Consider the following 25,813-nt stretch of genomic DNA (forward strand, 5'->3'; position numbering starts at 1 on the left):
TGAACAACACTACTACCGTGAGACTGAGGAACAAAATTCAAATGGATGCAAACTGCTGGTGAAGAAAGACGACATGTTGGATTCACTTGATGCCAGAGAACGTAGCTGCGATAACAGTGCGAATGGTAATTATTTCACGATCAGAAAGGTGAATCTTATGTTTGTATTCATTGTAGTTGTATGGATATTCTTTTTTAATAAATACGTGATCCAAAATCCCGTGTTTTTTGTGTATAATGTTATTATGTCAAGTATTGTTTACGCAATTGTCTTGTCACAGGTGACCCAAGGTCACGTTTCGAGAGAGAGCCAACGATTAATTCACGAACGCGTCACGCGTTGTGTGACTCAGAGTAAGTTATTCTAGGAACCGTTGAAAATTTGAACACGTTATAAGGAATAGTATAGGGAACGAAATATGGTCGATTTACAACGATAAATGTTTCGAAATATGAAGATTTTTCTCGAAAAATCAATAAAACTTACTCATACCCTGTGTATCCGTTGTAGTTTCTGGCGATTGTTGCCGTTTTAAGCTTGCTTTACCATCACTATTATTCACGTCATCTACTTTTATTACATTGGTAAAATCTGTACAGACATCACACCAACCAACTCGCGCGCAAAGTAAGAAGACTATGTTGAAGGCGTGAAATTATATTACAATCGATTTTCATCAAGAAATGGGCCAGGAATTTTCTACAATAGTGCAAATAATCGTGAAGGCTGATCGCGGAAAAGCGATTGCGTGACGCTCGGTAAGCTGTAAGATGACATGTTATTATATACCAGACGTAAAAACTCTTCAGATTCTCAGTCTGCATTTTTTTACCCACTCTGCAGTCTATATTTTGTAGCCGGTCTGCAGTCTGCTGTCTACATTTTGTACTAACAGGTATCCGTGGCACAAATACAGTTTATTTTTGGTTACATTTATTCGCACAACACACATAATCTACCACAAAATACCTGTGTGTGAGGTAATTCGACATTTTCATTCTTTCCCGCGTTAATAATCTTCTTTCCTTTGGTAAGAATGTAGACCACTTACAATGTTTCAAGTAATCCACCCACCCTAGAAAAAATATATCTTGCATGCATAGCATGCCTATGTTTTGAGACAGGTGTATGCCCTTGGCCAGACTTGAGCTCACTATTTCAGTATACTAGTCCGACACGCGTAGTATCACTACACTTGATTCCACGGATCCAGTACCATCCAGGTATCCCAGTTACCCTGCTCACAGGGAAAGCACTATATAACATCGTCCTAAACCAGATGAGCCCACGACATATCAGCGGCATCTTGTATGAGTATCTGCAGTTTACAATGTGACTTCCGCTTATTCTTGTTAAAGCGTATTTTACAGTGTACTCATGGAATAGGAAGTGCGTTTGAGCCAGTTTCTGGCAGATTTGAACAGAAAAGCGGGTCTTTTGTTGGAGTGTAATGACATTTTGATCGATGGCGCTGTTAACGAAATGTTTGGCTGGTTCGTAAGTTGTCGACCTGGTTTCGGTCGATCTGATTAATTGACAACACCCCGAGGGCAATACATATCATCGTCCCAAACCAGATGAGCCCATGACACGTCAGCGGAATCGTAGCGAGAGTCTTCTATTTTTTGCTCGTTTCCGGCGAATCAAGAGACCGTGACCTGTGTGACTGACGATAAAGCGTCGTATTCTTCAATATTTTATTGCGAAAGTATTCTTCCCATAACTTGTACAAACTAATTTCTGTCTAGATCACATATTTAAGAAAAAATCTAGCCTGTTATAAAGGTGTTAAAAGGAGGATCGACACTTAAATATGACCGGCCTAATAGTTTCGGTCGATGTTATCCTCTGACCTCGCTATCATCGACCAAAAGCAGATTCAGGTCAAAGATCATTTGCATAACTTTGCACTGTAAAATCTTTCGATTGGAACAAACATACAGTTCTTTTCTGTTTGTAATAAATTATCTTTACGTTTTATTTGACCATGATCTCTTGGTTTTTGTTCAACATCTTATTTGCTACTAATAAATATATTTGCCAAGGGGTGGTCCAGTTAATATTTAACACTCATGCATTTATGTTTTGCGGCTCGCGGGTAAATATTGGCGGGAAATCTAAATGTTTGGTAGAAGAACAAACATGGCTGATAACAGTACACCTTGGGCTTCAAGATGGACCGTACAGTTTGACCCTTATTCCGGGTATGTTAACGATGAAAGCAGCGCTGACGAACTCATAAAACAGTACGAGATAGCTACGACGACACGCTTCACTGTATTTAAACAAACAGGAGGATTTTCAAATTGCAGTAGGCTGGGTAAGTAAGCTCACATGTAAAGATTTACAAAATAAACCATACTGACAGTAAAGTAAAGTGAAGTATAACTTTATTTAGACACTATAGGTATTTAAAGCCAGGGGCGTGTGAGATCGTGTTATTAACATGAAATATAGATAAATCAAAATAAAAAAAGGGATTTAACTTTTTTCCAATAATTATTAATATCTTAAGAATACATGTACACATCATTATTCTTCGGTTTACCCTGGTCAGTTAGACTTTCAAAATTAACATGTAATTAAAATTCAACTTAGCTTCAAGTGTCAATTTACTGTGAGCCTGCAGCAAGAGTTGGCAAGAAATGCTTAATTAATTAAGATCAAGCTTAAAGTGTCAAAACCCTACTCAGTGCTATTGACACACAGCTGCCAGCATCCCCATCCATTACACCAGTCCTTGGGCTACATCTGGGTGGGGCAGGCTAGATTTTCAGGCCCTCCATTTTAAGCACCCATGTGTACATATGTACATATGTGTTTGTGTACATGTATCGTATTGCTAACTTAGCTTGGTTCCTCTTCTCACATAAAAGAAAATGCAGATAAAAATGCTAAGAACCACCGTATACAATGGGCTGACTCACAGGAGATGACAGGATGCAGACTAAGTTTTGATGGCATCCCATTCCAAATTGTGGGGGTCAAAGTTTTAGAATGCCAAAATGGGCCAGACAGAAATAAGGCACTCAAAAGGAAGGAGGCTCAAAAGAGACTACAAAAAGATGTAAGCATGCATAATAATTAACTAAATAAGAATGTAAACAAGATGATATTATTACTTAAGGACTCCCAAAGAGGATATCATATGTAGGGCATTACATAGTTATTGATTTACCTTCACCTATTTGCTCTTAAGCTAACAAGGTGGTAAGTCCCAACTGATTTTTCTAAGCAAGTTGGTGAGCACTCACCTCTCCCTCAGGGCTAATAGCAGGCAATAATGTTTTCTTTTTAACCACTTGCAAGTAAAAGGACATATCACATTTTATTTGTTAAAATAAGCAAAGTCGCAAAAAAGGACCACTGTGACTGCAGTTTACAAGGTAGGAATCAAGTACTATTTTAAAGGATACTTTTCATTACTTCTAAGTTTATTGATAACTTGACTATTCCCATATGACTGCTCTATCTAACAATCCAATAAATCTATTTGGTTTCAGAAGGAGAATGCTGATCACTGCTATAACAACACCAAACAGCGCTTTATAGTACAGGATACGAAGAAATGTGAGTGTCCAGCAAAGATCCACCTAAGGAAAATAATCAAGTATCCTGAAAATAAGGTCAGTTTATTTTAATTATTGAATAAGGGTTCAGGGGGCACTACCATTAACATGAATGATCACTAGCCTAATAAAGGGTGCTTAATCCTAATGGGCCTTGTGTTACATGTAGGTGAAGTGGATATATGATAAGACAACCTGGACATTTCGTTGTGCAGAATTGAAACAAATTTACCTGTAATGGAAACAGAGTGAATATTTTAGAAACCAATTTTTCAAATATTATTTTAATTAAAACATTGTATCGTTAGATTTCAGAGAACACAAAGAGTAGAAGGGAGACAATGTCAAAATTTCTGAGAACATCCCTAGAGTCAGAAAAGAAGCAAACAATAGCTACAGAGGAGCGTATTTACATATTACTTCCTAAACCTACGGATCACTTATTTCACCCCATGGGGAGGGTAAGTACTTGGCCATCAATTAAATTTTTTTTGGAATCAGGAAACTGAAGTTTGGTGGGGAATTTAAGGTGACTTAACTTCACACAGATCATCAGTCTACTGCAGACTGTGCTGCTTCCACTGTCATGTCGAATATATATAAAGAATGAATAAAGATTATACATCACAACAAAAGACCAATAAAATGTACTACATGTAGAGCTTCTTTTAGCTACACTGGCACTCATTCCTCAAACTCAATGTCAAGACTATAATATCACAATTTTATCGGAGAGGGATTTCCACTGGCACTGTTTTAATGGAATGCTGTCATGGACTTTTTAAATGGATTTTCTTAAAAAATACAGTGTTCAGTACTCTGTAATTATAACATTCTGTAACTATTACTGAAAAGCCCTACCAGAGGACTGCCGATAGTAATGTTGGTATAATTTGCATATATAAATATAAAATCAACATAACTTCCCATTTGGCTATTTTATCAGATGAGTGCCACATTCCTTGTGTGGTATGAACTAGTCAGTAATAAAATACCAAGTCATACCTTCTGTTGATAACATCACCTGGATTATAATTTCCTTCCCTAGGTATGCTGAAAATAACATGCGTAACTCAAGTGCTTATCGTCAGTACAATTCACATCTTCCAAGGTGGTTACACAATCGACCAAGACAGTTTATTACCCACTGCTGTCAACGCCTTACACATGCACAATCAATAACAAAGGAAGACATCTCTCAAGAAGGAGATGGCCAGTTCCTTGTTAAAAGCCAAAGTGACAATAGGATTTCATACCATGTGCACTTTGGTGATTGCAGCAACATGCCTTCCTGCACTTGTCCTGACTGGCAAAGACATCACTGGCCATGCAAGCATTTTGTGGCTATCTACAAACATTTTCCAGAATGGGGATGGGAAGCAATGTCTCCTTACTACAGTTCAAGCCCCTATTTCCAGATTGATCCGAATGTAGTTCCACCTTTATCTTCCGAGGGATGTTCCTCCACTGACTGTACCATAATGCAGAATTCAACCCAAAAAGAGAAAGAAAAAGGATCAACGGAATATAGCAGTAAATGTACATTAAGTACAAAGAGTCCTGTAGCACATGAAGATTCAGAAAAAAAAGCAGAGGTTGCTGGGAAGAGCTCCAAACAGTCAGTAAGCGTGCAGAATGAAGGAAGATGTTGCAGAGAGTTGTTGAAAGAAATTCGAGATCTCACCTACCTTTGTGCTGATGGTGGAGCCCTAGAATCACTTAAGCAAGACCTTCAGAAGGCACTGGGGAACTTCCGTCCCCTTGTGCCATCAGAAAATGGTATCTTCATGGAGGTTACTCAGCCAAAGAAAAACATCATGGCAAAACCGAAAAAGGCACCACTTTAAACAGGTCCTCAGTGCCAAAAAAAAAAGTATGCTCATTTGCCGCTCCGATTGAGACTTAAAAGAAAAAACAGTTATCCTATTCAGTTACCTTGCCAGCCAAAGAAACCAGCCACTCTGCCACAGTCTCAGAAAAAAAGTTTCAATATCTGTCATAATCTTGCCAATAATCCAAAAGAGGTTTTCATTTAAAGAGAAAAAGAAGAAAAGGATGACACCCTGAAGATGACGTCCACATCTGAACAAGATACCCAACCCTTCTTTAACGAAAATATCACACCCTTACCACAAAATACAACTATCACCATCACCTCAGGTACATGTGATGAACCAAAAATGCAAAAGACAACTTCCACTATCATATTATCTACTGCAAAAGAATGTGACCAGCTAATTCCTGTCTCATTAACTGATGATAACTGTCCAGATCCAAAGTCATGGTTGCATCCATAGGACCCTGGGAAAAAGAGTGACACCCTGAAAGCAATAGCCATTAATAAGGAGACCTCTGCTGAACAAGATACTCATCCCTTCATCAAAGAAAATGCCACTCACTCACTCAAAAGCACAACTATCTCCATCAACACAGGTATATGTGATGACTCAATGCAAGATACAACTTCTACTAACCTATCATCTGGCATTACAAAAGAATACAACCAGCAAATTCCTGTCTTAGTTATTGCTGACAGCTCTCCTGATCCAAAGTCATGGTTGCATCTTCAGGACCCTGAGGACCCAACCTCAACCCTGACACTGTATGAAGATTCAAAGGATCACATTTTAAACAAGACAACATGGCTGTGTGATTCTGAGATACATGCTGGTCAGATCCTCCTAAAACAAAAATTCCCTCTTGTAGATGGTCTAAGGGACCCTGTTATTGTGGGTGCATTAATCACTCCAGCCATTAGTGAGTTTGTACAGATCATAAACACTGGCTCACACTGGGTTTGCCTGAGCACAATAGCTACTAGTCCTGGAACTGTCAAGGTGTATGACAGCTTATATCAAAATGTAAGCGCGGTTGCCATTGATCATTCATGTCGCATGCTATTGTATACTGGTTCTACAGTCACTTTTTCTAATGAAAGAGTGCAAAAGCAAACAAATTCAAATGACTGTGGCTTGTTTGCACTGGCATTTGCTACAGATTTATGCCATGGCCTAGACCCCACAGCGCAGTCATATGACCAAGAGAAAATGCGCAAACACTACATCAACTGCCTGGACTTGCATGATATGGTTCCTTTCCCAAGAACGTTAAGACGGGTACCATATCATGCAATCACCAAAAGAAAAGCAGTGACAATCTAAAAGTCTATATGTGGCTATGGTCTGAATGATTTGTAATTCAAAATTATGAATGAATTCAAAATTATGAATGAATTCAAAATTATGAAAACTATGAATTTCTCCGTCAGTTTTCTGCCTAACTCAGTTTTCTGCGTAACTTATTTTTCCTTGTTCTTGAGTTTGGGGTGCTTTAATATCATGATGAAAATTGCCTGTAAGAATTTCATGGATGATACTTATAGACCCACATTTAATCCATAGGTTATATTCTACAAGTTCAAATTGAAATACTTAACATTTAGGAGGAAGCTCAAGCTGAATATTCGAATGTTGACCGTCGGTGTATTGTCATCACACAATCATCTTGAAATTGTGAAATATGTACATCAATTTATTTAATACAAGTTTGAAGGCTTATCATGAGATAAACTTCTGATTAAGTACCTGTAACGATATCGATGTTTATCGTTCTATTTACTTCCGGTCCGCATTTACGTCATAACTACCATGGCAACAAAACTTTAGAGACCATGCTTTCCGGTTTTGTAGAGTTGGTCGGACATCGATTAAATAGACCTGTGTTACTTCACCTGTGTGTGTCTTGTTCTTCCTATAAACAACACCACATGGTGTCAGTGATTTGGGATTCTTCCTACAGAATCGTCGCTGAAATACTTGAGTGCATTTTCAAGCCAAACTCAGTGAATCTAGCTCCAGATGACCGAATCAGGCTCGTCGAGCGTAGCTTCAACAAGCACGCAGCCAGCAACTCCTCAATTTATCCAGTCCTCTATTCCTTTACCGTCGAAACTAGACTTCAAGGGGAACTTAGCTGTGAATTGGAAGAAATTTAAGCGGCTTTGGACAAACTACGAGATCGCCTCACGGCTCAGTACGCAAAGCAGTAATCTTCGAACAGCCACATTGTTGACATGTATTGGCCCAGATATCCTGGAGATTTACGATGGTTTGCCCTTCGGAAATGAAGAGGAGAAAACCGACATCGACAAAGTGATAGAGCTTCTAGACGCCTTTTTCATCGGTGAGACGAATGAAATATACGAAGCCTATCTGTTCAATCAGAGAGTACAGGAGGTCGGTGAGTCATTTGATGTTTTCCTTACAGCTTTACGTTCGTTAGCTAAAACGTGCAATTTTGGCATCATGCAAGAGCGAATGATTAGAGACAGAGTTGTGGTAGGAATTAGAGATAACGCCACCCGAAAAAAGCTGCTAGCTGAGAACAAACTAACTCTTAACAAGTGTATTGATATTTGCCGTGCGAGTGAAACCACATCCAAACAACTTAAGGAGATGTCCCATGCGGAGGAGGTTAGCGCCGTTGCCACAGGCCACCCAAAATCGAAGATAGGTTTTCGCCATAATAAAGTACGAAATCTCAGTAAAGTCCAACGCCCCGTCCCCAACAAAGTAACAGAACCAGTTAGATGTAAGTTCTGCCACAGAACCCATCCTTTAAAAAAGGAACTCTGTCCAGCATGGCAGCACAAGTGTGATAACTGTGGTCGAATGAACCACTTCTCAGTGGCTTGCAGAAGTCAGAAAGCTAACAAAAAGCAAACTAAGAAGTCAGTTCACAATGTAGAACAAGAAGTTCAGGAGTTTAGTGACGAAGATTCTGATGATTACTTATTCAGTGTAGAATCTGTGAGCGTCCTTTATGCAAAAAACAGTCCTAAGAAGATTTATGCTAACATGCGCTTGAGGGATGAAACAGTGAAATTCCAGTTAGACTGTGGAGCAACAGTCAATATCCTCCCAGCAGATATTTATCAGCAGGTATTTAACGATCCGCGAATGGAACGCCTTCAGCCTACTCAAACTACCCTTGTCATGTTCAACAAATCAGAGCTGAAACCTCTAGGATGTACTAAGGTCGAGACCTTCAACCCCAAGAATGGACAGTGTTTCCTCACGGAATACACCGTCGTTCCAACAGGTCACACAGCACTCCTTGGTGCTGAATCGGTGCAGCAGTTTGGCCTCATAGTGATTAACATCGATAACATCATGTCTCTCTCGAATGAGATTCCCACACAGCCGGATCTCGTGAGCAAATTCGGAGATGTCTTCTCAGGAGAAGGAAAGCTCAAAGGAAAGCTTCACCTCGAGATTGATAAGTCTGTAACCCCTGTGGCACTGCCAGTGAGGAAAGTCCCCTTTGCAGTAAAAGAGCCTTTAAAACAGGAACTAGAACGCTTAGTTAAGATAGGCATCTTGCAACCAGTAGATGTTCCAACAGATTGGATTTCCTCAATGGTGGTCATTAAGAAGAGCAATGGAAAGATAAGGTTATGTATTGACCCAAAACCTCTGAATAAAGCACTCAGGAGAAATCATTTTCCCCTTCCAGTGATCGACGATCTACTACCACTCCTTACAAATGCTAAAGTCTTCAGTGTCGTCGACGCAAAGAACGGTTTTTGGCATGTGCAGCTAGACGATGAAAGCAGTCTTCTGACCACATTTGGTACCCCCTGGGGAAGGTTCCGCTGGACGCGGATGCCCTTCGGCATATCACCCGCTCCGGAAGAGTTTCAGAGGAGATTGGAATACGCCCTGGAAGGTCTTGATGGAATTAAGCCAATATTTGATGATATCCTTGTTTTTGGTGTCGGAGAAACAGAAGCTGAAGCACTTTCTGACCATGATGCAAAGCTGACAGCATTGTTAGAACGCTGCCGCGCTACTGGCATTAAGTTAAACAAAGAGAAGCTTAAGCTCCGTCGCAAAGAAGTGAAGTTTATGGGACATGTTATATGTCAAGATGGTCTTAAGCCTGACCCAGACAAGGTACAAGGTATCAAAGAGATGCCAACCCCGACAAGCAAACAAGATCTCAAGAGACTTCTCGGCATGGTAAATTACCTCCAGAAGTTTGCTCCTAACCTGTCAGAAGTTACATCCCCAATGAGAGACCTTTTGAAAGAAGGGAACCAGTTCCGTTGGGATGAGCAAGTACAAGGTTGTAGTTTCAAGCGAGTTAAGGAGATACTCTCAGCTGCCCCTGTCCTCAAGTATTTTAACCCCAAAGACGACGTGGAATTGCAGTGTGATGCATCAGACCGAGGACTTGGTGCATGTCTAATGCAAGGAGGCCAGCCCGTGGCTTATGTATCTCGTTCCATGACAGAAACAGAAGTGAACTATGCCCAGATAGAGAAAGAGATGCTTGCAATACTTTTCGGAGTAGAACGTTTTGAGCAGTTTGTATATGGTCGACCTGTCAAGATCCAAACTGACCACAAACCCTTGGAGAGCATCTTCCGTAAAAGTCTACTCAGTGCGCCTAAACGTCTCCAGCGAATGTTGCTAAGATTGCAGAAGTTTGACCTTCAAGTGTCTTACAAAAAAGGGACTGAAATGTATCTGGCAGATACACTGAGCAGAGCATACAGAGTGCGCAAGAGCACAAAAGAAGATGTAGCAGAAGATGTTATGTACATAGAGGACATGAGAGGAGACACTGAAAGAGAGCTAGAGCACATCAATATGATACAATACTTGCCAGTATCGGAACCAACGCTGATTGCCATTCAGCAAGCAACAGAATCCGATCCTACCCTGAGAGAGCTGAAGAGAACAATCAGGCAAGGTTGGCCAGCTACCAAAGCTGGGGTATCAGCAAACATCAGTGGTTACTTTACATTTCGGGACGAACTGTCTTTACAGAATGGACTGGTGTTCAAAGGTGAAAGACTAGTTATCCCTATGAGCGTGAAAGCTGACATGTTGGCTAAGATCCACCGGAGCCACATCGGCATCCAAGGCTGTCTCAGAAGAGCAAGAGAAGTAGTTTTTTGGCCTGGGATGAACAAAGATGTCGAAGATTATGTAGCAAAGTGTGCCGTCTGCAACAGCCAGCCTGTCGAGCAAGGAAAAGAGCCAATGATTTGTCACGAACTGCCTAGTAGACCCTGGGAGAAAATCGCAGTTGATCTTTTTGATCTGAACGGTGTAGATTTCATGGTGACCGTTGACTACTATTCAAGCTTCTTTGAAGTCGACAGAATGACAAGCAAGACAGCAGACGAAGTTGTGAAGAAGTTGAAAGCCCATCTTGCCCGCCATGGAATTCCCGACCAGCTTGTATCGGATAATGGACAGCCCTTTTCTTCAGGAAAGTTCCAACAGTTCGCAGACACTTATGGTTTTGAACATATAACAAGCTCTCCAACATATCCTCAGTCCAACGGCAAAGTCGAGAACACGGTGAAGACAGCAAAACATCTGCTAGAGAAAGCCGTCAAGTCCGAACAAGACCCATATCTTGCCCTGCTGGACTGGAGAAATACTCCCACAGAAACACTCAACTCGTCACCTGTTCAGCGATTATTCGGTAGAAGAACAAAGACTCCACTCCCAACCTCAAACCAATTGCTCAAGCCGAAGCTACCAGAGGAGGTTGATCAGAAGTTGAAGCTACAAAAGGCTAAACAATCCCTGTACTACAATCAAGGCGCCAAAGAACTGAAGGAACTGCGCCCAGGAGACACAGTGCGATTGCAGCCACTAAAATCCCACTTGGGAAAGAAGAAGGATTGGACCCAAGCAAGAGTCGAAGGCAAAGTCGACATAAGGTCCTATCAAGTCAGAACAGAAGATGGAAGAATTTATAGGAGGAACCGCAGACACCTGAGACATACAAGTGAAGTGATGCCACACAGTGAAGAAGCAACACCAATTTCTGCTACTGCAAATTCTGGTAATGAAATACCATCGGTACCACCTTCCATACCAAGTACTGCAGTCAGTAAGGACCAATCAGACACAGTACCTTTGCAGAACACGGACAAGCCACATCCGGAATATCCACCTCAGTCTGCAGCAGATAAGCAGGAGATTTCCCCATCGGTGACCACCACTCGATCTGGACGAATTGTGCGACCACCCACACGTTACCAGTGATTGGGGTTACCGAAAGAACAAAAAAAAAAAGGACATGACAAACTCTTAATTTTCTTTTTTTTTTTTGTAGTTTATTTTAAACTAGGATTGAGACATTCAGTTACGTTTACATTTTTTGTTGATTCCTGAAGAAAGGGAGATGTAACGATATCGATGTTTATCGTTCTATTTACTTCCGGTCCGCATTTACGTCATAACTACCATGGCAACAAAACTTTAGAGACCATGCTTTCCGGTTTTGTAGAGTTGGTCGGACATCGATTAAATAGACCTGTGTTACTTCACCTGTGTGTGTCTTGTTCTTCCTATAAACAACGCCACAGTACCTCTTCAGAAATTTCTGTACATATAAGTTTAACACAAATGCAATTAAAATTAATACTTATCTTTCTCAAGTATTTTGATGTCATTGTTCTGCTCACTTGGCAGCTATGAGGCTTAGGTCGATGGTGTGTACAATTTTCAAAGAGGTGTTGCCAATCAATCAGATCGACCGAAACCAGGTTGACAACTTACGAACCGGCCAAACATTTCGTTAACAGCGCCATCGATCAAAGTATCATTACAGTCCAACAAAGGACCTGTTTTTCTGTTCAAATCTGGCAGAAACTGGCTCAGACGCACTACGCGAACTTCCTAACACTCGAGTACACTGTGAGTACGCGTCAACAAGAAAAAGCGGAAGTCACATTGTAAACTGCGGATACTCATACAAGATGCCGCTGATATGTCGTGGGCTCATCTGGTTTAGGACGATGTTATATAGTGCTTTCCTGCTCACAGGGTCTAGTTTCTTCGGCACGAGGGGCGAAACACGTGAAATTCGAACCAATGAGTTGTTTGCGAGGGGTCTGTGAACGGTCTAGCCCTGATGAGAGCTTGGAAGGACGCCGTTGTTTACCTAATTTAGCGCGTTTGCCGACGAAGGCAGCATTTTGATTGATCAGGAATAAAAGGCCCTGTAATCATGACACAGACCAGTGATTAACTGACGATCGCAGTTGGATACAGGTACTCAAATATTTTTAAAAACTATCGATTGAAGTAAATGTTGCAGTCGATCTAAAAGACGTGCAGCTAAAAGCAATTGTCTTCCAGAGGTTGGGGATGTTTTTGTTGTAATGCCAACCGGATACGGTAAAAGTTTCATATTGCTACTGTTTGCAACCACAATAACAACTGTGAAAGTTTGTGAAGGACAACACTCGCAGAAGTTGGTTGAGAAATCTCATAATGTGGTAACCTTGACGGATGGGAGGCTCGTTAGGGTAATAATGGAGATTTTTGCTTTGAGTTTACAAAAATTGGTTAGTTTCGTGCAATCTGACCCAGTTAGCTTTGTTTACAAAAAAGCACTAAAAACTGACATAATTTTACAAGCTCACTTTAAAGATCTGTTCTGGCGAGTTTTCAACCCCGTATGGATGAATAAGTGAATAGGGTTCCTGCCAAAATACAGCGACTCAAGCACTGCCACAGCTCTTTTCCAGTAAAGAGAAACTCCATATCTGAAAGCAACCATGTATTATTTGGTTTATACAATAGACCTTTATTGACAGAAAGACGCCGAAGTCATCATTAGCATATCTCCCAGCTGTCGATTTTTGTTCTCAGCTGCTAGAAATGCTATTACCAAAGTCAAGTAACTTTCGGTTTTTTTCTGCTTTTCGAAAAATCTTGAACGTCACTGTTTGTCAGCGGTTCGAATTTTTCAGCGTTGTTAGAGGCTATAATCCGAGAAAATTTTCGAAAGACGTCCTTCGCTTTAGAAAGGTGAAGACTTTGGTATTCATTCATCAACCTGACAGAGTGGCGCAAAAGGCGAGTTACGTGTCAGCAGCTGATTGGCGATATCAAACACAAGTAGAAAATTTATCGCAGATTTACGTGTGTGCTGTTATGCTTTCCTCAGGGCTGGATACCCTTATATGTCTTTATTACTGAAATCAACACTCCCACAAATAGACTAATAACGAAATTATTCTATATAAGTATAACTTAACATGAACACTTTATTCTTCTGATACATTACGGCTATTGTTTCTACAACAGCTTCAGTTCTAATGCACTCTTAGAATAGTGCATTAACACATAGATAACTGGACACAAGAATATCAAGGTTAAACAAATATTGCTGATTCTAGATACTTCCGATACTTGCATGTTAAATTGCATATAAACAGACCTGTTTGAGAACCAGCATTGAGGTAAGCAGAGCTAAACTAAAGAAACATTTATTGGAACTTTTATGATCAAAACCCAGTCTAACAGAATTTTTCCAAACATATCCTTTGTAATTATAGGAACGCTCAACTTAGTTATTAGAAAAGGGTGTCAATGGGGTGATGGCTTTTACGGCCACGAAGATTAAATTTTTAACCATTCTACGTTCAACGGTTAACTTCCTTCCTTGGTGAGTATACGTAAAAAAATTAATGGTTTCCTTTTTGACTTGTAACAGTTAAAGTTTTTCAATTTTTACGCCTAAAAGCTACTTTTTTAGGCCGTTTTGCGGCTAGTGGTTAACCTCATCGAGACCCTTTTGAAACATTCTAAATTTGGAAAAGTGCTGAAGTAATTTTACTCCTAGTTAGTATTTGACTATATTCCTAAATTGTGGAAAATGCTTCAAACTGACCGAAATCTCACTCATTTAATGGAGACCACTCGACAAGTAAACAATTTATAACAGTTGTAAACTTATGGTACTTTTTTTTTCTTATTCCTTTAAACATACATTGGCAGAATTAAAGCGTACTTGCCTCTTAAATTGACCGATTTCTCGTTCTAATTTCTTTTATAGTCTCTTCCAAATAGTCGTGATGACAAAGAATATTTCTGTGATCAGAAAACAATTTGTCCCAGTAAAATATATAAACTCTGTAAGAGAATACCACCTGTGTAAATCTCCTTACCGCAACAATTGCGCAAAAACAATCATCAGAAATTGATTCACTCTTCTCTATGCCATAGACTCGAATTGCAATCTGGAGTGAGCTGACAACAAAGGTTGCAAAATACGATAAAAACAGAAGAAATATATTAATTTTGAGGAAGGCAAATACTGTAAAAGGATATTGCCTGTAGGAGCGATTTATTTGAGTGAAGTTTAGGAAGCTTATCAAAACTACCTGAACACAATTGTCCATCGTTAGAGCTAAAATCAGACAGATCTCCATCATCTGGTCATTTTTGTGAACAAGGATCATCCCGTAGCCTACAACTGTCATCAAGAACAAGGCCAGAAGACTCCAAAACGCTGGAAGCTGAGCTAGCAGCCTCGGGATGAAAGACCACCCTAAGAAAGAAGGTACTCTTGATACAGCCAGGAGTACCAAGGCGCAGTTGCATACCTGGGACATAACCCACGCGAGCTCCAGTTGCTCAGAACGATCAAACGAGGTGATGTCTGCTAGTTGGAAGCTTGCACGTTTGGAATTGAGACTTACTTCAAAGGCACGGATTGTGTACAAGATCAAACCGATTACTTGCCAGATGAAAAACAATACGTAGGCAATGTAACCCATTACTCTCACAACGGTGGAGGTCAGAAAACGCGTCATTACCTGGAATAGACGGCTTTTAAAAGAATTCTCATCTTCATTTATATGCACGTATGGAACTGTAAAGTCATGTTGCTGGTCCTCCATCTGAAATGAAACAAAAGACCCTGATTAGGCTGTAGGTTTTCCTTTTTGCAACTTTATCACGACATCATTCCTTCCTAAAATGTGAAAACAGTGGATCAAGCAGAGAGACGAGTCCACCATGTCGGCCTTTTCTTGAGGTAATTCTTCGTGAGGCCACCTTGAAACATCAAAATTTATGATGGCTCTAAACTGTACTTTCGGAGTATTTTCAAACTTTGTAGGGAAAACTAACTGAAACTGATCGAGGTTCAGTCATTAGAAATGGAGGTCACAGAACTGGTTCTGGGATACAGGAAGATAAAGCTAAGATTAAAGGGTGTTTCTGAGAGACTGGAGTGTTTGTGTAGTAGCCTCATATGTAAAAACAAAAAAAAACAAAAAAAAAAAGATAATATACATTGAAAAATTACGCGCTTCTGTTAGGCTGAAAACGAGTGCATTTTTCATGCAACGTGGGTTCAAAGTCGTAACACGAGTGCAAATTACAAATAGCGCACGCTGTCAAAGTTTCGTCTGTCTTGACTTTCTGTGATGCTTTTTTCACCTGTAAATTTTTCAAAAAAAATATGTTTGTATTCATTGTCTGAGAGTGATCGCTTCTCGACAATGATTATTGCACTGAAATGACACCAAGACCTTAGAATTTCTACCGTGGAAACTCTCAGCTGCTACAACTACAATTTGCCAAGGTGTGCATTTCTTTCCATGTATTGAGAACGGAGTAACAGTAATTTACAGTTAGCCCCGGCATTATATTTGACATGCTCCTGAAGAGATACATAAACGAACATGATACGATAGGGAGATAAAGCGTGACAAATACGGCAAACAGAAAAAAATAAAACTTCTAGCCATCTACTTCCAACTGTTTTCCAAAACCCTAAATATGTTTGTATTCGCTGTGAACCAGAGATTTATGGCTACTTTTCCACAAGGATGAAAGGCTGAGGGTTAAGAAACTTGAAAATTGTAAGTATCCATTTTTTATTGTCATTAACATTATACTTTTAGAAATTTACTGTTGTCTCCGATAAGCCAGTCCATGTCGAGCAAAAATTTCATTTAAACCGGAACTGATAGACTGTACAGCTGATCTTAATAGAATATCTTGAAAAGTCTTAATTATAAGATGTTCGCTTTTAGATCATTCTTGACATGTAGACCACAATTTTCCATTGCCCGTGCTCTTATTAGTAATGTAAATTACTCCAAATAAATTATATTCAAAATGAAATTGAAACCACCAGGCACAGTCATGAGATTTCACCGCAAAGTTTTGAACAAGCTTTCATCTCAGTAGAACCTACATTTTCGATACTGAAGGGAACGACATATAAATGGTCTGAGAGTCGAGACTTGAATTCGATTTTCGCAGCGTCTCCTTTGTTTTCTTTTTGTTAGCTTGTGACCTCCTGTGCACAAGAACTTACCCTCTTAAATCTCTGAATGCTGAGCTGGTGTACAAAATATTCTATATCTCCTCACAGAGATCAGTAAGCAACAAGCGCTTCGGGTCATTACGTGAAGTATTATCATTAAAGAATAATAATATCTGTACTGACGGTTTTATTAATCTTCATCATTAACGCTCAAGCTCCGCGGTGGAGTTGCTGTGTGCGACGATCAAATATACCCCCGCTCTTTTCATCGCTGATCTGTTCTCGATTATAAAAGTGTTCCACACTTCTTCTGATTCGTAATGATTTTGAAAGGGTCTGCTTCCCATACAAATAAAATGAAGACTCTTTTGGGGAAATCACTAGAACGAACAATTTTTTATAATATTGTAACGTAACACTCCAAATCTTCAAAACTAGACAGCTTACCTCAATTGTGCGGCAAAGATGCGTCCTCAAATAACGTTTATCTACTTCTGGCTTCTCTGTACTGAAGAATTCGGGTAAGTAACGTCAGTTCAAATGATGTCAGTATATCTTTCTCGTGTAATTGCTGAACGAAGTAGATTTCTCAAGTCCTGTCTAGACTTACTGAGCCCTAATAGCGTATTACTGAATTGCAAATTAAGGGTTTACGGCCATTTTAGAGGGGTTTACCCCAATATGTAAATATTTCACTTCCTGCTACCCAAATTTAACGATCAGGGAGATTAAAGAGGCTGCGCTTATGAATCTTTTTTTTCTCTGAGAACTTGCCTCTCTAAAGTAAGTAGTCTAAGGGAAATCGTAATTTATTGGTTGTTTTCGAAAGCCAGCAGATAACAACTTGATTCGAAACAGCATTAAATGAACTCACTGGGGCATGAACAAGCAAATTTCATTAACATATTCCCTTGAGAAAAATTTATGGCGAAGAACTGCTCCTACTATTATTAATTCACGACTTACAGAATGTTTTACATGGTTGATTCTATTTCAGAAAATATAGAATCCCATGCAATCCAGTCCTTCTCTTTTTCATAAGCAAACACGAGGTACTCCTTAAGCTCAACTAGCTTCCCTCATACATACCAATACACTCCCATAAGCACAACATTAATAGAACAGTGAGCACTGTAACTTACTTACGTCAGGACTTCGGCGGAACTTTTCCGACTAAAAGAAACGCTGAAGAGCCTTGCATTTATTACTACACTTTCTTTGTTATCAGTCGTGGTTGTTAGAGGCCAACATGTGATGTCATAACTGCCTGGTATATGCGATGTTATTCACCAAAATTGCGGCTCAGCATGAAAACATCTCAAAATGAAATAAATCACAATAAAATTCAAATCAGCACCGCCAAAAACTTGGAAGCTATTCGGGGTGCTGTCCGCTTTTCATCAATTTGAAAGGATGTGCCAAAAGGCTGATCTTCATGTAAAGCAGCGATTCTCTGTTGCACCTTGTTTTCTATGTTAATGGTAATTTTTTGTGCACTTTCCTTTGATCTATTGAGTGATTAGGTTTCGAAAGATCAAAGTAAAGTGAGACTTGTTTCCCTTCCACTTGCATCCCTGATAGGTGCATGGGTATTTGCAAACTTAGATCAGCAGTTGTTTCTTGATGCCGTTGGAAACTTCTTTATTACATGTATCTCCTTTAATATTCGTTCAGTCTCACCACAACAACAACTGGGTGAGAAGACGTCTAAGCAATGAAATGCTACGATCAACTCATGACATGTCTTTTATTAGTGACTTAAATCTACCTGAAGATCAGAGGCATCTGAATAAGTGCCATATTTGAACTTTTATACCATGGTATACATATACATATTCATAAATATTTAAGTTTCAATTTTGATTTTATCTATATGAAACACAACAGTAAGTCTAAGCATTGATTTATGTGCGAGGCAGATTAAATTAACTTCAAATAAGTTTATGAATTCGCTGAATTGCTGAGAAATTGACGCGGTGTAATAGTAAGAGGCCTCACGACATTATAATCTCTTGGAGCCCTTCATTACGAAAAATAGCCTCGGGATTTTAGCCAGTTGAGACAACCCAAAGAAAAAGTATTAATGAATCAAACAGTTAGTCTTCTGGGGTGAAGACTGCTTAAAGGAATGCATACGAAACTTGAAATTTGTTTTTCTCACGAATCGCCACAAGAATACACAAACCAACCTACCAAAGGCTTAAACTTCTAAAGTTGAAGAATGCGGTAGATTTTCCATATTTTAAGCCTAGATTTAAGCTTAGACTAAAGTTGATCGAGATTGTTTAATAATCAAAAGATCGATTACCGCATGATTCATTTCATTGCTGCAAATAAATTGAACACCTAAAAGGATTCACTTTTCGGTAAATAATTTGTACGAACTCTTAGGAGCAACCTATGCAGAAGTAACACCTTTCGTGTCTTCTTTCCTCAAACAAACTGTGAGGGCTTTTAACGGTACCCTGAGTTTGTAAAATGTTAAGTTGATGTACATATGCAGGGATATTTGTATAGTCATATGTAATTTCAGATGCCATATTCATACGATGCATAACACCGTTACTGACTAAAACCATAAACTTGCAATGGATGCCAATGGATGTCAATGAATGCCAAAAATCTATTTTCTGTTAATAATGGTAATTGAACTGAGGAGTGCATTTTGGGCTGAAATCATACGCGTGATTTCAAAATCGAATGAGCGCGCAGCGCGAGTTCGATTTGAAATCACAAGCATGATTTCAGACCAAAATTGCTCGACACGAAGTTCAATTACCACTTAATTACATCCATTTTGAAATCGCCCAAATACAGGACTTGGTCAGTCAAAATATTTTATTGATGCAGTGCTGGGCCGGTCTGAAATTAAATTCATCTATTTTCTGGGGTGGAAAAAGTAAGAGTTGGCAAACTGTCGACAAAAGTTGCAAAATTTGCCACATGATACTCTTTGTCTTTCATTTTTCTGCAATTTGATCGGTTACTTTGAACAAGTCTTCACATCTGATTGGCTGTTTTGTTTTTAGTGTAGCCTGCTCATTGGCTGGGAAAAAGATGCGATTTAAAGGAAAAAAATGGTGCAATTTGTGAATAAATCGCATTAATTAGAGCCAATCAGATTACAGGGACCACCAATGATTTCAAAATGGGTGTAATAAATCGTGAAAATTTTTCATTTTATGTCAGGATAATAGGATAACGTGGAAGTTCGGGAATCGGCACCTAACATAACAAAATTTCATAATTTTTAGACCAAGAAAAATTTTGATTAATGATTTGGCACCTTCTCTGCTCAAAATTCGCTGAGGAAAGTTATAACGCTTTGATAACGCTTTATAACAAAGGTTACTGTCAAGTGATTACCAGAGACGTCGTCGTTTTCTTAAACGAATCCTCTCCCGGAAACAGTGAAAGATTGTGAAATGGCCAATGAATTCCCCTTGCATAGGAAATAAATGCTTACTTTCAAACCTGTCAAAATTACCGATACAGCCACAATATTATTTTGAAGTGCAACCCCGAAGAATTTTCTCGTTCTGCCATGCTTATGCCCTCATCGTCAACCAAATCGCCTCTCAAAAGACCTAAAAAAGCCCGCTAAATTTATATTCTGTCAGTTCTATTGAAAATTTTCTCGTTCTGCCATGCTTATGCCCTCTTCGCCAACCAAATTGCCTCTCAAAAGACCTAAAAAAGCCAGCTAAATTTATATTCTGTCAGTTCTATTGCCTGTCCCTTGTTGTTAATGAAATTTGAGTTCTAAGGGGGGGCTCTTTTCCACAGCAGGGACGGCTGTTCTGAAGGTCAGTGGAAAGAAAAATAAATGAAAATTAGAAAAGTTTTGTGTAAACTAGTCACGTACACGAATTCAAATCCATGGTAATCATTTTGCGAGGCGGCCATTTTGTTTCAATAAGTTTCCAACATGAGAAAAACCGTCTTTGAGTTCAATTTTCAAGTCACGCAAGATAGTGGATCAGACTATAGGAGAAGTCAGTTTTGTTTTGTTTTAGACTTAAATTTTGGAAACAAGACCTTCCAGACACTTTTTACAGACATCTGGTGGTATTTACCCTCTCTGCGTGTTGAGTCATGAACAATAGCAAGAGATTAACTAATACAATATGTAAAACTTTTATCCACGGTTACTGATGCAGGCGTCCGTATCTATAGTTACTTGGACTGCCTTCAAAAACCTTCAAAACTGCCGCTTATAAATAATAAACATATCATAACTCGGACCTGATTGACTTTTGAAATCTCCCACAAAAAAGTGAGAACTATTGTTGGCTTAGTCATGGGGAATTAGGGTTTTAAGCTATGTAGCAATTAGGGACTTATAAACCAGTCAGGTTTGCTTGAAAAGCGAGAGTCAGAAATTGCAGCGATGAAGCTTATTGCAATTATTTTCCTGGTGTATTTCTCCATTTCCGCAGATGCTGGAAAGGGAGGAAGCAAATTCTGCAAGAGTGCAGATATGAAGTTGGATGAGCTCAAGGACATGATAGAAGACAAGGAGTGTCCGAGTCCAGGTGATGAAAATTCAGTTTTCAAGTATTTTGGTTGCGTATTTGTTTGTTGCAGAAATTTTCAGTTTCTATGTTCCTTGCTGATGTATGTAATAACCACGGTTTAACCAAAATTTATGAGTTTCTGTTTTTGGTTTCCTTCTAGTTGCACCTCCTGAACCGCTCATGTCTTGCAAGGAGATTTATGATGCGACCGGGTAAGTACGCTCAATTTTTCGTGTGAAATTATGGCGAATTTCAATTTTATAAAGTTAAAAAAAACGGTACTTCTGCATTTTGACACAGTCCCTACAAAAAGAACTCTTTGTTTTAAGGTCAAAAGAGAACAAGGCATACATGGTCGATTTGAACGGCTGTAGGAAGCTGCCTGTTTACTGCAACATGGATGGCGCAGGTCTTGGTGACTGTGGAGGCGGAGGGTGGACACTCGTCATGAAGATTAATGGTGCAAAGGTATCCACAAAGTTGATATTGCTCGTTGGGTTAACCTCATACATAGTTCGGCTGTCTTATTATCAGTATGGTTAAATCAGAAAAATTGCAGTTGCATTTAAATGAGAAATAGTTTTGTAGTATAGAAGGCTGCAATTACATCAAAATGAGGATAAGAGCACAACCGTTTTTATGAGAAATCTCAACTTCATTATTTTCTTTTGTAGCAAACGTTTAAATACGATTAACTGCTTTGGACGAACAGGAGAGAATACGGCCTCCCTGAAGGGGAGTCTGGCTTGGATGACCAAGAGACCAAGTTACCAACCTACTGGAACACACCCTTCACCAAGATCTGTCTCGGTATGAAGGTTGGTGAGGTCACCAAGTTCTTTGTTTTGAGCCAAAAGGCAAGCTCGCTGTATGCCCTGATTGCAGATGGCAAATATCGCAAAACCTCTCTGGGTCGGGACGAATGGAAGAAGTTGATCACTGGTGCTTCCCTACAAAACAACTGCCAAAAGGAGGGTTTCAACGTCCTGAGTGTTAACGCCGGTGCTTCTCGGGCACGAATTGGAATCGTGGGTAACAATGAAAACGCTTGCACGTCCAGTGATTCCCGAATCGGGTTTGGTACCGCTGGATACCCAGACAATACCAACTCGTGTGGTAACGTGGCCAAGCACGGTGGAGATAATGGCGACAAATTCATCAAAGCCATGGGATACATCTTCGTTCAGTAGGAACAGTTAAACTTCAAGCAGTAGGGGCCTAAGCTATTGGCTGCTGAGCATAGTTAGTAGGAGCACATACACGCTAAAGGGTTTCATTGCCGAAAAAGTAATAAAATGGATTATTGGATGAATGATGTTGTTCTCCTTGATGTCTTGTATCATCTTAGATTTTTTTACCCGGTTAACAACCCTGTTTGATGTAAATGAATACCTTGAGATCTTCCCGAGCTGTTCATACCGAACAGAAACGAATGAAGAAGGAAAAGTAGCATGCTAAGAACGATTTGATTTTGTCTTCCATCTATCATCCGCTGTGTTACTAAGCGATCTACTAATGTAGACTTCGTTAAATTTGGCAATTTGTTTCATGTCTCTACAAAATCGTGGATAGATCCTGTCTTTCATGGAGTACTCCCTGTTTATCGTCTTTGTAAGTCTTCTAGTTTCGTCATATAAACTTTACTGCCTTCAAAAAGAATCTTATAAAACAACGCCATCTTGTTTAGCCGCGTCGACAGCGTCTTTTGGAAGTTTTCTTAAAAGGTTCAATGTAGTGCATTCTCTTCCTTAACCATCGTGCGCACGCTATGCTGTTGTAGGCCGTGGCGGACAGTTGCCCGGCCAGACATTTAATGCAGGGAAGTAGGTATCATAACCAAATAGTTAGGAACGTATTCTACTAAAGAGACTGACAAATTCAACAAAAGCTAACAAGTGCCCAACACAGCGACTGTTAGACCACGTATCTACTTTGGCTAAAAGGTTATTTGCAATAGATATTCTTCTGTGGCGGATTTGTTTACACATTTATTTATTGCATAGGAGCAAGCTTTTTGAAAGGAATCAAGTAAATGCATAAGAACTCAAATTAGCATTGCATTGTCGAAACTCGTTTCAGAAGCGAATGGTAATTTGTGGTCTACATGTGGTGAATATTCATAGCACAAGATGCAGTCTCTTATGTTTCTATTTTGACCCATTTCGGCAAAGAATCAAAAACATGATTGCGAGATGCAGAGCCACGTTTAAAGGAGCTTATATGAAATACCATAAATTAAAGAGGTTTCAATTTAGAGGCATCTTAAATCAATGTTTAAATCTAAGCTTTGTTTGAGCACATTTGAATATTTCAGTCTTCAACGTTTATTGATTGTAAGATCGATTACACTAATTGCATCTTCACAGACTTTTACCAAATTTAAAACGAATTACTTCACTTCTTATTTCACTGTTGCAGGTCAAGCTTCCCGAAATCATTGCTATGGGATGTTGACTTCTTCCTACTCCACTCGCCCTAACCGGGGCCTCAGATCGAGCTCATTTTGGGTGATATAGTCATCAAATGATTTTCACAAAATTTGAGGCATTTTCTTTTAAGATTAGTAACACACTGATTTCTTGTTTAGCCGGACTAATACATATTATGCCTTTGTGGTCAATCTTTAGTATGAAATTACGTTTCTTGTTTTGCGTGAGCAAGTGTGGGAAAAATTGATTTTTAGAAAGCACCCTGTGTGGTATTCCTATTCATTCATAAAGCATATTTTCTGCAGAACACACGATGAGGCGGTCTTTCATTAAAACCCCATTGAAATTTAAAAAATGGCGGTTCTTCCCTGAACAGGCGTTGCCATCTATCTTTTCGAGCAGTTTCATTTTTCGAATAATGAAAAGAGATATGAAAGACATACATACAAAACTATCTGGTAATATTTAAATTATTCAAGTTTTGTAAGCATGGCGACTCGCTTAGCGTAATATTTACAGGAGCGAAAAGTTTGTTCTTCGCAAAAACCTCTGTAAAGGCTTCAACAAATTTTGATTTATGAATTTCTAAATTTTTCTGTTTTAAAAATTCTTTTTTAAGTAAAACAGAAGTGAAGAGAAACAACGAAAGGTAACGGAATTTCCCCCTGTTTCACGTTAGAACAAAAAGTCATTCTTGTAAGGGCTTTTGATTGGACCAATGACTTCCTTACAATAGATTGTAGCCTCTGGGGCTCATTGGTAGCGATAAGTGTTATTCACCATTATCTCTCTGATAATTTGATCAGTCTTTCATGGCTGTTAAACGACCTAACTAACGCTTTTATGTCGGACCGCAACATTTAATTTCACGAGGCTGAATGATTTGTGTTGATTTTTGGAAAACACCCTGTATGGTATTCCTATTCAATCACGAGGCATATTTTCTGCGGAACACACGCGGAGACTTAAACATAACTACACAAAGTGGACCCGGGTCGTAAACCCTTCATTTGATTAAAGATTTTTTCTGTTAAATTGTAAGTACTTGTTAACAGACGTCCGCACAATCAACATTGATTTACCATTCATTTAATATTCATAGGTCCAAGCGACCCATCCCTTAAGAGGAAAATTGTTAAAGCGTTTTAGCCTTCAGTTTTTTCAAGTCCGTCGCTGAGCTAATATACTTGAATAACCTTCAACACTGCAACTAAAAAAACATATCTAAATAACCGAAATGTGCTTTCTGGGTCATTATTGCTTTTTAATTACATTCCCTGAACATTTTCCCTTTAAGCGTCAAAAGTTTAATCAGGATTTCTTGGATTTTATTTCATGTTTGATAATTATTAAGACAACCATCTCGTAAGGGATACGAAATAACAAAAGGACAGTTTAATGATTACGTAACCAAATTCAGTAGTTGAATAAAATTCACGTATCATTTGGTGTACTTTATCTACATAAATGAATGAATGACTTGAAATTTATTTCAGCCTTTGGTGAAACGTTAGAGATTTCCTTTCATAAAGATTTTAATAGGAAAAAAAAGGAGATCCAGCAAACAATTTCGGGCCTGATGGAGGTGTTTCTGTGTAGTCAAAATGAAAATCATTCCATTAAGGCTGATGATCTCCATCAAAAGCACATTTCTTGGTTACAGGTCCACAACCATTCTATTGAGAAAATATTACTATAGTTCTCAATTTTTTTTATAGAACACCTTTGGAAGAAATGATTAGGCCTTTGACATCGCTTGGTAGGTTGTTTTAATTTGTCAAGGGTATGACCAGTCCTCATGAAATATCCGTGATATTATGCATTCGAAGTTCGCAAAGACAGATTACGGAAAATTAAAATAAATTCAATTTCGTTTTTATATGAAATTTAATTCTACTTAGTGGATATCTCAGAAACTGTCCAAAAATCGAATTACTCTGAAATTTTGTGTCACGGTTTTTTTCAACAGTTTTTCTCGGTAATGTGTGAGATGAAAGTGTTTATTTGAGATGCTAGTAAGGGTGCTCTGTACCCAAACAAAGCCGGCTTCTTTAGAAAATTGATAGAAAAACAATTCAAATTGTGACAAATTTGGTTTGTTTTTAAATCCATCCTGTAAACTGATCTGTTCCCATGGTATTCTCATTTATTTTTGTAAGTGACCTGATATATCATCATTCCGCATTGAAAATACCACTAT

The 25,813-nt window shown here is 39.0% G+C and overlaps 5 protein-coding genes across 7 annotated transcripts; 4 read left to right on the plus strand and 1 right to left on the minus strand.

The window, feature by feature from the left end:
- The first annotated feature begins 1,242 nt into the window (after positions 1-1,242).
- LOC149042755 (uncharacterized) lies at positions 1,243-4,745 on the plus strand. Of its 3 annotated transcripts, XM_089213485.1 has the most exons (5): positions 1,243-2,320; positions 2,877-3,067; positions 3,504-3,626; positions 3,878-4,030; positions 4,618-4,745. In XM_089213485.1, the coding sequence occupies exons 1-5, from the start codon at positions 2,122-2,124 to the stop codon at positions 4,624-4,626; spliced, it is 675 nt and encodes a 224-aa protein (XP_089069611.1). In that variant the 5' UTR covers positions 1,243-2,121; the 3' UTR covers positions 4,627-4,745. The 3 variants fall into 3 exon arrangements, with proteins under 3 accessions (XP_089069611.1, XP_089069610.1, XP_089069612.1); XM_089213484.1 differs by lacking the exon at positions 4,618-4,745 and having other exon boundaries at positions 3,878-4,084; XM_089213486.1 differs by lacking the exon at positions 4,618-4,745 and having other exon boundaries at positions 3,504-3,570; positions 3,878-4,041.
- Positions 4,746-5,420: 675 nt separating this feature from the next.
- On the plus strand, positions 5,421-7,152 carry LOC149042756 (uncharacterized). Its single transcript, XM_089213487.1, has one exon. The coding sequence runs from the start codon at positions 6,020-6,022 to the stop codon at positions 6,728-6,730; it is 711 nt and encodes a 236-aa protein (XP_089069613.1). The 5' UTR covers positions 5,421-6,019; the 3' UTR covers positions 6,731-7,152.
- A 7,108-nt stretch (positions 7,153-14,260) lies between these two features.
- Positions 14,261-17,255, minus strand: LOC113676043 (uncharacterized). The gene is made up of 2 exons (XM_027192659.2): positions 17,115-17,255; positions 14,261-15,288 (listed from the first exon to the last, which is right to left on the minus strand). Exon 2 carries the CDS (start codon positions 15,286-15,288, stop codon positions 14,404-14,406), a length of 885 nt encoding a protein of 294 aa, XP_027048460.2. The 5' UTR covers positions 17,115-17,255; the 3' UTR covers positions 14,261-14,403.
- A 3,664-nt stretch (positions 17,256-20,919) lies between these two features.
- LOC149042757 (putative skeletal organic matrix protein 5) lies at positions 20,920-22,496 on the plus strand. The gene is made up of 4 exons (XM_089213536.1): positions 20,920-21,202; positions 21,345-21,396; positions 21,514-21,652; positions 21,859-22,496. The coding sequence occupies exons 1-4, from the start codon at positions 21,058-21,060 to the stop codon at positions 21,877-21,879; spliced, it is 357 nt and encodes a 118-aa protein (XP_089069662.1). The 5' UTR covers positions 20,920-21,057; the 3' UTR covers positions 21,880-22,496.
- LOC113676041 (uncharacterized) lies at positions 21,997-22,374 on the plus strand. Its single transcript, XM_089213640.1, has one exon. The coding sequence runs from the start codon at positions 21,997-21,999 to the stop codon at positions 22,372-22,374; it is 378 nt and encodes a 125-aa protein (XP_089069766.1).
- Positions 22,497-25,813: the final 3,317 nt, after the last annotated feature.

The sequence above is a fragment of the Pocillopora damicornis genome, chromosome 7, assembly GCF_964200805.1.
Source record: "Pocillopora damicornis chromosome 7, jaPocDami1.2, whole genome shotgun sequence".
In the NCBI taxonomy this organism is placed as follows: Eukaryota; Metazoa; Cnidaria; class Anthozoa; order Scleractinia; family Pocilloporidae; genus Pocillopora; species Pocillopora damicornis.

Bases quoted from the DNA above. Each gene is read 5' to 3' on its own strand.
- LOC113676041 (XM_089213640.1), top strand. From the start codon at position 21,997: ATGAAGGTTGGTGAGGTCACCAAGTTCTTTGTTTTGAGCCAAAAGGCA.
- LOC149042757 (XM_089213536.1), top strand. From the start codon at position 21,058: ATGAAGCTTATTGCAATTATTTTCCTGGTGTATTTCTCCATTTCCGCA. The intron at 21,397-21,513 runs GTAAGTACGCTC...CTTTGTTTTAAG, and splicing joins GAGATTTATGATGCGACCGG to GTCAAAAGAGAACAAGGCAT. The intron at 21,653-21,858 runs GTATCCACAAAG...TTTCTTTTGTAG, and splicing joins TGAAGATTAATGGTGCAAAG to CAAACGTTTAAATACGATTA.
- LOC149042756 (XM_089213487.1), top strand. From the start codon at position 6,020: ATGCAAGATACAACTTCTACTAACCTATCATCTGGCATTACAAAAGAA.
- LOC113676043 (XM_027192659.2), bottom strand. From the start codon at position 15,288: ATGGAGGACCAGCAACATGACTTTACAGTTCCATACGTGCATATAAAT.
- LOC149042755 (XM_089213484.1), top strand. From the start codon at position 2,122: ATGTTTGGTAGAAGAACAAACATGGCTGATAACAGTACACCTTGGGCT. The intron at 3,068-3,503 runs GTAAGCATGCAT...ATTTGGTTTCAG, and splicing joins AAAAGAGACTACAAAAAGAT to AAGGAGAATGCTGATCACTG. The intron at 3,627-3,877 runs GTCAGTTTATTT...TTGTATCGTTAG, and splicing joins TCAAGTATCCTGAAAATAAG to ATTTCAGAGAACACAAAGAG.